The 14,229-nt window shown below is 40.5% G+C and overlaps 1 protein-coding gene across 5 annotated transcripts in view; it reads left to right on the top strand.

The window, feature by feature from the left end:
• The window catches only part of APP (amyloid beta precursor protein), a 312,932-nt gene that overhangs the window by 186,730 nt on the left and 111,973 nt on the right, over positions 1 to 14,229 (top strand). For 2 of the 5 annotated variants that reach the window (XM_052648141.1, XM_052648132.1), the window contains exons 7-8: positions 4,335 to 4,502; positions 7,049 to 7,105. The exons of 2 other annotated variants lie outside the window; for them this stretch is intronic. In XM_052648141.1, coding sequence (XP_052504101.1) covers positions 4,335 to 4,502; positions 7,049 to 7,105 — 225 coding nt within the window. The remainder of the gene's footprint in view (positions 1 to 4,334; positions 4,503 to 7,048; positions 7,106 to 14,229) is intronic. One more of the 5 variants, XM_052648149.1, reaches the window with a different exon arrangement.

Raw genomic sequence — 14,229 nt, forward strand, 5'->3', positions numbered from 1 at the left:
CTATAAAAGTCAAACACAAATTTGCCTACTTATTCGTCAACAGACTGTAAGATGGATTCTAATAACTTAGCTTCATGCTGTTTCACCCTATTGTAATATTAAAATTGTAGGAATAACTTAATCAGACTGAAAAGTAAAATTGTTATAAAACAGCATTGAGCTCAGCCATTTTCATTATTAATGGATTGAATGCTTAGGCAGATAATTCAACATTTATTTGAAATATTAAAGATAGCATATTTAGTAGATTTCTATACTTCTGTCATTGTTTCATTTTATTTTACTGTTAACATGAAGCAGGTGATTTGTTACGAAACCAAACTATTTTGTCTTCATATATTTGCCCTTCCTACTCCAGTTTAAAACTGCAAGATATGTCATTTTTAACGTAAACAAACCTTAATTGTGTCCATATTCTTGCATCATATGGAGGAATTATGCTACTTTGGGTTTTTTCTTTTTTTATACAATGTCAGAATATTTAATTCCTAGATTTCTATAAGTAACTCTGTAGTTTGATTGGTTTGATTGTTCAAGTGCTTACTTTCTCAAAATTTGTAAATTTAAATTTTATGCATTCCATGTAATGCACATTTTTATGGCACATACATTTCTAGAGTCTGAGAAATTGTTATTAAATCATAATAAAAAAACTTTACATTTTTATATTGTTCTTTATTTGCTGTTTTATTTAAAGCAAATTACTTGCTAATCTGATAACTCTGCTTTTTAAGAAGGCATTATGATAATTGTACTCTTGAAAATTTTTCTTTCCATTCTAGCTGCCACTTTCACAGCTGTCTTCATGTTAAAATTTTTTTTAAGTGTAAAATTAGCTTTCTAAGTTTGGTTGTCCACAAAAAATTTTGCTCCAATTTGACATCTATTCAGAGTTAATTATTTGTGGTTAAGCATTTTGAACAGTGAATTGCATAATCATTTTATATAATGTAGGAAGCTCTAGCTTTGCTCTAGCTTTTCTCTATATTATATTTGTATAGTATTGATGGGATTTGGTGTTGAAACCAGCACAGATATCAGCAAGGATCTACCTTACAAAAAAATACAAAATGATATAAAATATCAAATATAAAATGTACGTATAGTGCTTGTTCTTTAAGCACATAAACTCATATAGCTGTGTGTACACTAGCATTTCAGTTTATTAAATGGTATTTGTCTGGAGGGGTGAATAGAGCTTTTATGAAAAGAGATGAGCCTTCCCTGCCAGCAGAATTCAGGCTAGGTGAATACTGTTTATGGCCTTAAAAGTTTAAGAATTAAATATGAATAAACAGAAATTCTAGTTTCTTAAATATTTGTCTTGCCTGTGTTTCTACCTAACTTGAAACATGCTCTTTGAAAATTATCCTTGCTTCAATTCTGGGCAAATTCTCTCCTTTATTATTATAGGCAACATTTACTTTGAACAGAAGCAAAGGTAACTTGAAATTCAGAAATAAATCTAGCAAATAATTTTAAGATGTGTATTTTTTTCATTTATTAGCTTAGATTTTGAGAAGAAAATGAGGATGAGAAAAGGAAGCTGTGGTTTTCATTTTCAGATGAATTCTGTTTGAGGTGACCGTTATATAAGCTCTGATTTTACATGCTCTATATTTAGTGGAGAATTTTATAATTTTCCACTGGCTGATTATAGTCATTAACATGAAACACATTTTTCACTGAATTTTTTCAGTGTTTCCCATAGATTAGGAAGTTTTATATTCAGAAAAATAATAATGTAAACATAAGCATTTAAAATGTCTCTTGAAAAATACAATAAAATAAAATGTCTCAAGATTTCTTTTTCTCTGAATCTAGTCATGCAGTACAGTAAAAAGAAATGAGTGAGACATGAAAAGTGATCCATTCCACTCAAATCCCTTCTGAAATCAGCTCTGCTGCTCTAGGAAGGTGATGTTCTAGTCATTGCCAGAAAGAAAGGAGAAGGAGGGAAAAGCCTCCTTAATCCCATGCCTTACAACTGAGAGAGAGAGAGAATTAACATCCAGGAGTGGAGCCAGCTGATGGCTGTGGCTTGCAGGGATCCCACACGTGGACTACATGTGGCTTCTAGCTCTGCAGCCCAGACACTCCTTTGTCAGTAACTCAGAGGTGATCAGACCCCACCTACACCAAAACTAACTTAACCCTTTGTAGAATGATAGTTAGAATGACTATCATTAGATAGTTATTATGATAGTTAGAATGATAGTTCCATAATTGCAGGGGAGAAACCAAATTGGCAAGTGGATGGAATACTTGTGTCAACAGGTTGGCAGCTTTTTATCATACAGCAGAGAGCTAACTAAAACACCTCGTGGCTTGGCAAGCATGGACTGTGAAAGGAACTGTACCAAATGAAATTACCTGAATGATAGGTGACCCTGAACTTGATACTCCTGGAGTCAGATATTTCCATCCTAAAGCCATCCAGAGAGAGCCAGAATCACCTGAGATATCTGTTGCCCAGGGCCTGCAGGGACCCTGACCCTTGCCTCTGGGCTCGGTGTTCACTCCCCCTGCCTACTCTGTTGACATCATCAGGATAGCAGCAGCTTCCCGTCTTGCTGTCACCCCTTTACCTTGATTGGAAGGAGCATTGAGTGGTGTGTATAGAGAAGTAAAGCGGGAGTTCCTTTTAGGTCAACATTGTAGAGCTTTGAGTAATTGATGAGATCAGTTTGTTGAATAATGTGAAAGTGAAAGTTGCTCAGTCATATCTGACTCTTTGTGACCCCATGGACTATAGAGTCCATGGAATTCTCCAGGCCAGAATCCTGGAGTGGGTAGCCTTTCCCTCCTCCAGGGGATCTTCCCAACCCAGGAACTGAACCCAGGTCTCCCACATTGCAGGCGAATTCTCTGCAAGCTGAGCCACAAGGGAAGCCCAAAAATACTGAAGTGGGTAGCGTATCACTTCTCAGCAGATCTTCCCGACCCAGGAATCGAACCAGGCTCTCCAGCATTACAGGCAGATTCTTTACTGACTAAGCTATCCGGGATATTAATAAGAATCTCTGCACTATGCATGAAAATGTGAACGTGTTAGTTGCTCGGTCGTGTCTGACTCTTGCTCCTCTGTCTATGGAATTCTGCAGGCAAGAATACTGGAACGGGTTCCCATTCCTTTCTCCAGGGCATTTTCCCGACCCAGGGCTTGAACCTGGGTCTCCTGCATTGCTGGCAGATTCTTTACTGTTGTGTATGGCTTTTATCTTTTAGAAGAAGGGTGCTTCCCCCTGGCATGTTAGTAAAACTAAGAAAAGACATCTGAGTGTGCTAAGGTGTCAGCAAGCTCTCCTTAAGCCTAGCTAGGTGGGGCACAAACCGGATTGGAAAATTGTTTTTATCTGTAACAAAAAAGGAGGTAGAGTTCAAATTCTAATTGCAGTAGCTTTACAAATAGAATCGGACAGATTGTTATACTTTCAGTCAACCAGGGATTATGAACCTAATTCGGGGGAGGGTGACAAGGCATGTTAGCAGGTAAGCTGTATAATGTAAAAAACCGTGTCGGGTTTGTGTTAACAAATTGTGGTTTGCCTATATTTTATTATATGGAAACATTTTTCCTAAGGTACAAATTCATCTTTAATTAGACTTAACGTAATCAACTCTAAGTCACATTCGCAGGTTTTATATATGTTTTCAAATATAGTCAGTGAACAGGCTGGCTTTCGCTCTCTAAAAACTAGACCACATTCAAAATACGTGTAATTTGAATTACAAGAGTCAAGGCAGTCAGTTATTCAAGAAAAACAATCAGGTGTTTGCACGAGGTTAAACTTTTTGCCATCATTACCAGATACAACAATCGGTTCACCTTTAAAGTTGAAGTTATTTTCAACGAGAGGTTTATTTTTTATCATGAAGAATTATTTTGACGTGCAGACAATCTTTAGGCACTGACTATTCATCCAAAGGCAGCCTAAAGCTCTGTTCACCTCTAGCTGGAGTCTTTTTATTAGTACAGAGGAGCTACACTGATTAAACCCGAGAAGCCTGCGATGCTTTGTTGCCAAAGTAATTCTAAAGTCCTGGTGCAAGTGAAGTCGCTCAGTCGTGTCCGACTCTTTGCGGACCCCATGGACTGTAGCCTGCACCAGGCTTTGCCGTCCCTGGCATTTTCCAGGCAAGAATACTGTGGAGTGGATTTGCCATTCCCGAAAGTCCTGGTAGGTCGTTACTCAATTCCTCGGGAGATGTTGGGCAGATGCCCCGGGTTGCCGTGGGGAGGACTAACGCGTAAGCAACGGAAACGCGTGCGCGTGAACGGCGAGCCATACCTTTTCTTGCTAAATGTGGTTCCCCACGTCTCCTCTGATTAGAGGTGTGCTCTGAACAAGCCGAGACGGGGCCATGCCGAGCAATAATCTCCCGCTGGTACTTTGATGTGACCGAAGGGAAGTGCGCCCCCTTCTTTTACGGCGGATGTGGCGGCAACCGAAACAACTTTGACACGGAGGAGTACTGCATGGCCGTGTGTGGCAGCGTCAGTAAGTGGACCTCCCTCCAGCCTGGCCGCCTTTTTCATCTTTTCTCGCCACTGACTCTGCTCTCTGTAACCGACTGGTTTTCCTGGTTCTCGCAAAGGGGGCGTGGGGGTGGGGTGTGTTTCTCCCACTAACCACGTTTCTGTCGAGTTCTCTAATCGCCGGGCACGTTCCAGCCTGAGCACACATCTCCTTCTTTCTCGAATCAAAGCATGGCGGTGGATGTGTATCTCGCACTAGCTGTGGTGCCTCCCGTCTTGCCATCTCTAGGGACTCTGGAGGGCTTCTCTACTGAGCCAAGCTGGAGTTGCCCTTTTGTCTTCTCCGCTCTTTCTGCCAGTGTATCCCTGCGTGTTCGTCCGGGTACCTCTGTGTTCGGCTCTCTGCATGTGCACTCCACGTGCAAATGAGGGCTTCCACCGGGCAGCCTGGCTGATGGTGCTGCCCCCGCCCCATCGCCCGCCTTGCATTGGCAAGCTGTGTTGCCTGGGCTGAGCTTCATCTCATAACACGTGATGTTTATGGAGGGAACCGGATTGGGTAGAGGGCATGCACGTTGGATGCCAGAGGGTAGAGATGACCCAGTGGTCCCTAAGCTCCCCCAGGGATGTTTGCAACATGGAGTTTTCATGTCTTCTCTTGGAAATAGACGGAAGAAAACTCCTGACTTAGCGTTAGAAATGTTCCATGACATAAGACTCAGGAGATATAATTTGCCAAGTCTTTTTCTCTTCCACTTTAAGTTTTTCATAACTCAGGGGGATAAATAAATGAAGTCACGATGACTTATATGGAAGGTGATACTATTTCCACAGAGGTAGTTTTCTGGAGGTAACACACCAAACATGTGGGACCTCTGTTCTTAACAGCCTTCCGCATTAAATCCCCTATCTACCTACCTACCTACCTATCCATCCATCTGACTACTTATCTATTTACCTATCTTATCTGTTTATCTGTCTACCTATGTATCTTATCTCTCTATCCACCTATGCAGCTACCGACGTATGTATCTCTGTATCTATCTATCTATTCCATGAGGAGGCAGTGTGATCTGCTCAAGGAATAGTTACTCAACTTGATAAAGTAAAAGTGAAACTCAGTAAGTGTGCATTTCTCTTTTGAGAGACTCCTGCCTTTTCTGCATGATTCTGGAGAGGGTGACAGCCATTTCCTGCATACGATTACCAGGGATTATATAAATTGTTTCCCAGTGTGATCATAGTATTATGCTAAACAACAAAGGGCCTGCACCATCAAGACCTTCTCTTGTGAAGCCTGGTGTAAGTGGAATCTGCTGGAAAGATTCCTATTGGTCTCTTATGTGAGAGATGCTGCCCCGGCTACTGGCTGTGAGAACAGGTGTAGGAACTGGTGGCCCTGAGGGCTTCTTCTCTGGCTCTGAAGGGAAGACTGTGGCTTCCAGCTCAGAAGGCTCCTTTCTTCAGTTTCAAACAAAAAAGTTAATTAGGTCAGGTGACTTGCCTGGAGCCTCTTGAACAGAGGACTTCTGTTATAGTGATTCTAACTGGTTTCCCTGCTAGGGGGAGACTTCCTGGCAGATGTCCAACTTTTTTCCCCCTTTCCCTGGGGTGTATTTACATTTTGGAATATGAATATATATGCATGGGTATGTGTATAAATATATACATATAATAAAGAACTATTAAAAATTATTAATAGTTGTGAATTTGCTTCAAGAATTAAAAGGTATCAGGAATTCCCTGACAGTCCAGTGGTTAAGACTCTGAGCTTCCATTGAAGGGGGCACGTGTTTGATCCCTGGTTAGGGAAGTAAGATCCCATGTACTTCAGGGTGTCACCAAAAAAATTAGAAATTATGCACCCCCCAAAAAAAGAAAAAAAACATTACTATTACCTTCAAACTATTACCTTCAAAGCACAGCATCTCCATTTGACTATTCTGAGTTAACTCAAACTGGGAGCCAGAGACATGGGCATCACAGACCAGATGGAATCTCTGGATGGCACATCCTTTGCCAAGAAGTTTGCAAAAGAGATGGTATAATGGACAAGCAGTCAGTACTTAGTTTCAAAGGAGATGGGTTATAGAGTAATAATGTCAAGAAAGCAAACAAGAGAGGCTGAAGGTCAGTTAGAAGAGTGGACAGATATAAGTGGACAGTAAAGGCCTCCACAAGTAGCCAGAGCTGAGGGCCAGGGCTGCCCTTAGAATGGTGAAATGAATGGAGTACCAAAGGGCGGTGGGAACTGCTGATGCTGACACTAAGCAGCTAGATGGGAGCAAGAAATGCTTCCACAGGGTACTGGGATGTACTATCAGAGACAGAATATCCACAATCCATGATTTTTTGTGGAAATATATCTAATGTTGTATATTTACTTTGGTTCCGTGTTGTTTAGTACTATGGCTCAAACTCGGGATATTTGTTTCACTTTTTGTTTTTAAGTCAATGTTTTTGTTTCTGTTTTTTTCTTTGGTCAGTCGAATCATGTCATTGAGTTTCATCCATCATTCCCATGTTTCTATTTTTGTTTTTAGTTATATTCTCTTATTTTCTCCATAGTGTCCCACAGTTTACTCAAGACCACCCAGGAACCTCTTCCCCAAGATCCTGTTAAACGTATGTTGTCATTCACTCGATGGAAGGGAGGAGGGAGGAGTTTATTGCATGGCTGGACTGTAGCTCCAGCATCCTCACATTTGCATGGTTTTGTGTTTCTTAAACACCTGTCTTTGAACAGAAATGTTTATTTCCATTGCCTTGCTTGTAATTCCGTCTGATTTTGCCAGGTAACTTGCAGTGTCAGGCTAAGAGCTTTGACCTAGCTATTTCTAATCAGTTTCCTCTTTATTTCATATGGTTTTATAAAATACTGTTTATACAGCCTTGTTTTGTGTTTTATTTGGCATTACTATTTTACTTCCTAAAGCTCACAAGATGCTGTGATTTAGCAAGAGCCCGTGTGTATAAGTGACTCATTTAAGCATTTAATGTGCATGCATTGTACTAACTATGTGAACTAATACATATGCAGAGGCTTCAAGTATGTGTGTTTACAGACAGCTGTTAGGCTTTAGGAAGTGAACGGTCACTTCTAGAATTCAAGACTTCTCCTTCCCCTCCCTGAATGTACCACTAGTGGGAAAGACGTGCCCACCTTCTGATTCCATCATTAACATGCAGCGAAAGCACTTTATAAAGAAATGCTATATCAACCTGCCTTATAATATCTGTGCATTGTGATGATTTCAATTGGCTTATCTGTTTAGCTTTGTTTAAAACATGTGGTGTCAAATACATAATCACTCATTTAAAATTTGGATTATATCCCAAAACGGATTCATCCAACATTAGGTTAGGGATGATAGAAAACATTGATGCTTATGGTTGCTGGAGGGAGAGACACAGCTGGAGTTGTAGTTTGGATACAGTGAAAGTTAGCATTTGTCTTTATCATCCTGAAAAAAAACCTAGTCTCACAATTGATGAAGCTAATGATCTTGTCTTTAAAAAGATAAATTTTAGTTGAAAGTACGGCAAATGGCTAGACATAGAAGGATGAGGAAAAACTATAGATTTTATATTGTGAGATTGAGAGTACATTGAGCTGCAAGGAGTGTTGCATTTTGTGAGGCATTTTTCATAGATCATCTCTTTTCTTGGGAATTTTATGTCCATTTTCCTCATTTCCTTTGTGCATGCAAGAAAAAACATGAAGCTTTAAGAACTTTGGTGACTTGTCCCCAGCCATCATAGCATCACAGGTGGCAGGACCAGCTTTAAACCTAAATGATACTGTGGCTATGACCTGTGGTCCAAATGGCCAACAGTTTCTGATACTGTTTGCTAGGTTAGCAAAAAGAAGCTCATTTTAAGAGTACAGAAAATTGTGGGAAATGGATGACAAATATTCAAATCGTTTTTTCCTAAATGCCATGAATATAGCCTGTATCAATAAATTTAATCTTTCCCACCCTTTTACAAAAACAGTCATTATTTTTACTTTAAGGTTCATTTTATATCACTTTAAGTATATAAAAAATTATCTTTTTCAATTTTTATTCATTACTGGGAATGAGCATCATCATTCAATAAATTTCTTTTCATGGAGTACTTGTTTTCTCAAGTCTTTGCAACAGACACTGACAATCTGTTGTAATTTTCTTTTTCCCAGTCATTTTTTCCTTCTTCTAGTACTGTGTTTGGGATCCTAACACCTTTCCGTTCTAGGAGGGTGAAGTGATTTGGGCAGCTATATTTTCTTGTCTACCTACAGAGGCTGTTCAATCACTGAAAGTGAAGGGTTTTGCAGTGCTAGTGCAAACAGCCAGGAGAAAGCATATAATTTCTAGTTATTTATAGCCTGCACAGCTCCGCTCTCTTATTTATAGCAAAGCTGTACATTTGAATTGAAAAACTCATGGTCATCTGGAGGTCAAATGCAGTTAAGCAGGCTGGAGTTAGAGAAAATGAACCAAACTGCGAAAGGTGAACAAGCCCTTTTGATTCGACAGCTGAAGCTTGCTCGTGGCTGCTTCACCAACCTAGGGCTAATTGGAGGACATCTCAATTCACAAAGGTGGGTAATCTAGGTTTCTCAGTCCGAGTTGCTGCTAGTCAAATAATAAGTGTGAAACGAGCTAGAAAAAGCTCTTCAGTTAAACTGGTAAGGTGATTGCTTGCGTGGAGAAAAAAATGTGATGGTCTTCATTATGAATACAGTAATTTTCTTATCAAGACTTCCTATTATTATAATTAGGCATTTCTAGATTTTAAATCTTTGTCATGAAAACCATTTTTGAACACTGCAATTTTAAGAGACACTTCATTATTTTTTTGGTTTTGTTATCATAGATGAGAATCTGAACCCTAGGTAGAGGTACTTCCCTGCTGGTCCAATGGTTAAACAGCCACTTTGCAATGCAGAGCGCATGGGTTTGATGCCTGGTCTGGGAACTAAGATTCCACATGCAGTGGGGCAATTAACCCTGCATGCCAAAACTAGAAAGAGCCTGCACACCATAGTGAAGACCCAATGAAGCCCAAAAATAAAGAAAAAAATGCAATATGTTTTTAAAAATAATAAACTGCAAGTAAGAGGGTAGAGACCTGAGGCTAAGAACTTTCATTTTACTCATGAATTTATGGGTTTGAATCCTTTAAAAAATCCCCTTTCCATTGGGATTAAAAATCTTATGAAACCTGGGTTTTGTGGGTTAGGACGATGCCAAGGTTTCACATTCAGTTGGCCCAGTGCAGTGTTTATGAACAATAAAATTTCTGCATAAATATTTATTGATAAATTCATGTTTCAAACATGAGAGCATGATCTTTTTTTCCCTAGTGTTCTTCCCATTAGACTGTATCTCAAAAGCAAGCAGATGCTTTTACTCTCAAAGAGTACCATGCCAGTTTCTAGTCAGCCAGCTGCACCAAAGGGTCTGGCCAAAGGGAAGGACCGATGACTCATCTTTGGCCCCTTCCCCTGCAGTGGGGCTGAGGCACAAATGACATCTAACTCAAGGTCTTTCAACCTTAACACGGCTGACATCTGGGGTCATTTAATTCATTGTGGGTGCCGTCCTGCGCTTAGAGGATGTTTAGCAGCATAGCCCTGGCCTCTACCCATGATGACAGTGACACCAGCCCAGCTGTGATAACTAATAATGTCTCTAGAGCTCGCCACAGTGCCTTGTGGAGTACAGATGGCACCCCACTGAGAACCCCTGATGTTAGACTAGTAGTTTGCCCACATCTGGTTTCAGACATAACCAGGCTGGTAGAAACAGGTAAACCTTCTATAAACTTGAGGGCATTGCTGAAGTGTCAGAATGTCAGAAGCCTCCAGTTCTCAAAGATGTTTATGAAATTCAGTTAGTCAGTCCACTATCCCAGCTCTCTGTATTTGCAAGTTAAGGGAGAAGTTGGGCTTCCCAGGTGGCTCAATGTTAAAGAATCTGCCTGCAATGCAGGAGACACAGGAGGTGTGCATTCGATCCCTGGGGGTGGGGAAGATCCCCTGGAGGAGGGCATGGCAACCCACTCCAGTATTCTTGCCTGGAGAATCCCTTGGACGGAGGAGCCTGGTGGGCTACAGTCTATAGGGTCACGAAGAATCAGACACAGCTGAAGTGACGGAACGCACATTCACACGAGGGAAAGGTTACAGTTGCTCTTCTGAGCTTTCTGCTTCAGTGTAAGCACTGCCAGAGAAGCAGAGAATAAAGCTGCAAAGCCCTGGGTTGCAGGTGCGCCTGCTTTACCTCTTCTGTTTCATCCCGGTTTCATAGAAGCCCAACTTATGGTAGAGAAGGGCCATCTGTAGAGAGGCCGTGGGGCCTTGCTACACAGATGACTTGACATCTAAGATGCACTTTGGGATTGTGTTCATGGCCATAGGGTCTGTGCAGAGGTTTAGGTCTAACCTCATGCAGGTTTGGGGTGGGGAGGCAGGGGGTAAAGATTGATTTCTAGGCACATCAGAATGATCCAGAGAGCACAAAATAGACTAGTACACCTCCAGAGAATATGAAAGGAATTGGAACGTATCAGATAAGGCCAAACCACTGTCCCCAAACTCTGAGGTTATTGCCTTAGACGCTGTTTGCAAGCAGTGAATAGCCCACTGTGTGGCCTTTGAATAGAAGGTGCTGTCCCAGCTTTGCAGTGCCCTGTCATAACGCCAAGGCTATCTCTTCTTTGGCCAGACTCGAAACATTGTTCTTCACCATTCTTGTTCTTCTGACTGTGAAAGAGCAAATGTTAGTTCCTGTTAGCACATTCTCTCATACTAATGGAACTCTGATGTTTCTTATGAAACTGCCAAGCATTATTAAAAACAATTAAAAGCGTTAAAAGACACAGTGGTGCATTAAATTATGTGTCACATCAGTGCCAGTAAATTCTGTTCCATTGACAAGTATGAGAAGCCACGTCTTTCGGATCCAGAAATTGTCAGGATAAAAGCAATGCTTTTTTCCACCAGACTATCACAGTGAAAAACCCTAAGATTGAAAACAATTGATTTGCTCAGCAAACCAGCATTAAAAAAAAAAATCTCGTTTACTAAGAACAGTAAAAAATGCTCTTATATGTGTGCTCTCTTCCTTAGCTCTTTCCAAAGAAGAAGTGGATAGCTCAGTAAGAGTCAGCAACGGAGAAAAGGGATAGTTAAAGACTCTGACACTGACATGTACATACTGCTGTATTTCAAATGAATAATCAACAAGGACCTACTATATAGCACGAGGAACTCTGCTCAATGTTATGTGACAGCCCGGGTGGGAGGGGAGTTGAGGGGAGAATGGATACATGGATATATTTGACGGAGTCCATTTGCTGTCCACCTGAACTATCATAACTTTGTTAATTGGCTATATCCCAATATAAAAGACTTCCCTATAGCTCAAACGGTAAAGAATCTGCCTGCAAGGCAGGAAACCAGGGTTCGATCCCTGGGTTGGGAAGTTCCTCTGGAGAATGGAATGGTAATCCACTCCAGAATTCTTGCCTGGAGAATGCCATGGACAGAGAAGCCTGGCAGGCTAGTCTGTGGAGTCGCAAAGAGCGACTAACACACACCGTCCAATATAAAATAAAAAGTTTAATAAATAAATTAAAATGATGTACATTATGTTCCATCACAATCATCATACAAAATAACCTCTAAGTTATGTGAATATAGTATATAGTATGTTATGTATATTTTACCATAATAAAAGTATGAAATTCAGGAAAAAGAAAGTCAGCAAATATTTTCTATAAGAGGCCAGCAAGTCAGTATTTTAGGTTGTGCAGGAAAATGGTCTCTGTTTTAAGTACTCAACTTGGCAGTAATAGTGTGAGAGCATTCTCATACAATAGGTAAATGAATAGATACAGCTGTGTTACAATAAAACTTTATTTAGCAAAAGAGACCAGCAGGCCAACCCCTGATTTAATAAGCCCGTTGAGCCTGGGACGTGTTGCTACTAACTTTAATTTCGAGGGACACCAGCAAAGTTAACCCAGTACTTGCCTTCAATAAGTTGACAGTTTTATCAATATAATGAGACTCAAGGATGTGCCAGAATTAAATAAAACAAAATGCACAAGTGAAGGGAAAGATTGCTGTGCGAGACTGACGTAGACTGAAACTAGTTTTATCCTGAAGACCTCCATAGAGGCTAAGAATTCTATCGGCTTTCATGGCTATTTGCGTCACTCAGCCGTGTCCAAGCCTTGGCGGTCCCATGGACTGTAGCCCACCCACCAGGCTTCTCTGTCCATGGGATTTTCCAGGCAGGAATGCTGGAGCGGGTTGCCATTTCCTCCTCGAGTGGATCTTCCTGACCCAGGGATCGACAGTCTCTATGAAAGTGGACAATACTGAATAGCTTGACTTTTTGAACTCATCTACGGAGCGTCAAGTGACTGTGGCAGGTCATCCCTTTATGGTCCACCATGAGTGAAATGGAGCCTAGCTCTGAAAAGTTGACAAAAATACAGTAACTGAAGCTTATGACATCCTGAATGCCAGTGAATGTTACTGTGACTTTACACATGGTTTTCAGATTCAGACTGAACTTGCTCTTAGGTTTTGGTGCATTGTGCTAAACAGGATGTAGATATTAATAAAAATCATACCAGCATTCATCTCATTTCATATATTTGACAAAATTCCCCCATCAGTGCTTGTCCATAAGACATAAAAAAGAAATGAAGCTTGACTAGAGTAAACATAGCCCAGATAACATTTTTATTACCTTCTGTCCACACAATACATAGATAATCTGCCAACTATGACTGCACTGACTATAAAACAAGCGTGATACAAGGGCATATCCATGGAAGTGCCTTTGTTCTTTTTTTTTTCTTGTAGAGTCCAGTATCACATGTAAGGATCACAAACTTTATTTGCTCATTATAAATGTCTCATCTAACTAGGACTTGATAAATATTCGAGCTTAGAAGGAATTAGGGATTTTCGTTATTTTGCAGTTGGAGGAATAGATTTTTTTCTTTTTTCTTTTTTAAGTTGGGATGGCAGTCTATACACTCTGCCATGTTGCGAGATGAAATTTTTTCATCAAATCTTCCTTTACAGGTTTTTATCCCCTATATATCAATTACCCTTATTGCCACCCGTCATATAAATCACAGTCAGTTCATGTGACTGCATTGCTGGCTCCATATAAAATAGGGTTTTCAGTGATAGGGCAGTGACTGGGTAGATCTTAATTTACTTTTCTCTTGGGTTGTCAGTGCTATAGAGATAAATTGCCTTTTTGCTGATGAAAGGAGACCCACCAAATTTTCTTGCTAGAATGAGTCAGACACGACTGAGCGACTGAACTGAACTGAACATTTATATATTGACTAAATGCCATTCGTGGGTGTCTGCTTAGAGAGGTAGTCATAGTTGTTACTGTTTGAAGATGGTTTCTCTTTTTGTGTCCTGAGCCTTAGAATTATGTGTCACCCCTAGAGATTGAGGAAATGAACGAATATCAGAATGATCAGGGCAATTTTTCACCATCAGGGCAATGTCTCTGATACCCAGTTCTTGCTGACTTTACTATGACTATGACAGGAAGTATTATGCAGTGATTACAAAATCAGAACTAAAATGAGCATTTGGTGCATTTGCAGCTAAATTTGATTGTGTCCCTGACACAGGGGTTCTCCAACTGTGCTAAGGGATCTCTGCCACATCCCATCTTGGCTACCTGATGGGGAGAGCCGACCGATCGCGAAATACCCTG

Source organism: Budorcas taxicolor, chromosome 1 (assembly GCF_023091745.1).
Source record: "Budorcas taxicolor isolate Tak-1 chromosome 1, Takin1.1, whole genome shotgun sequence".
NCBI classification, from domain to species: domain Eukaryota; kingdom Metazoa; phylum Chordata; class Mammalia; order Artiodactyla; family Bovidae; genus Budorcas; species Budorcas taxicolor.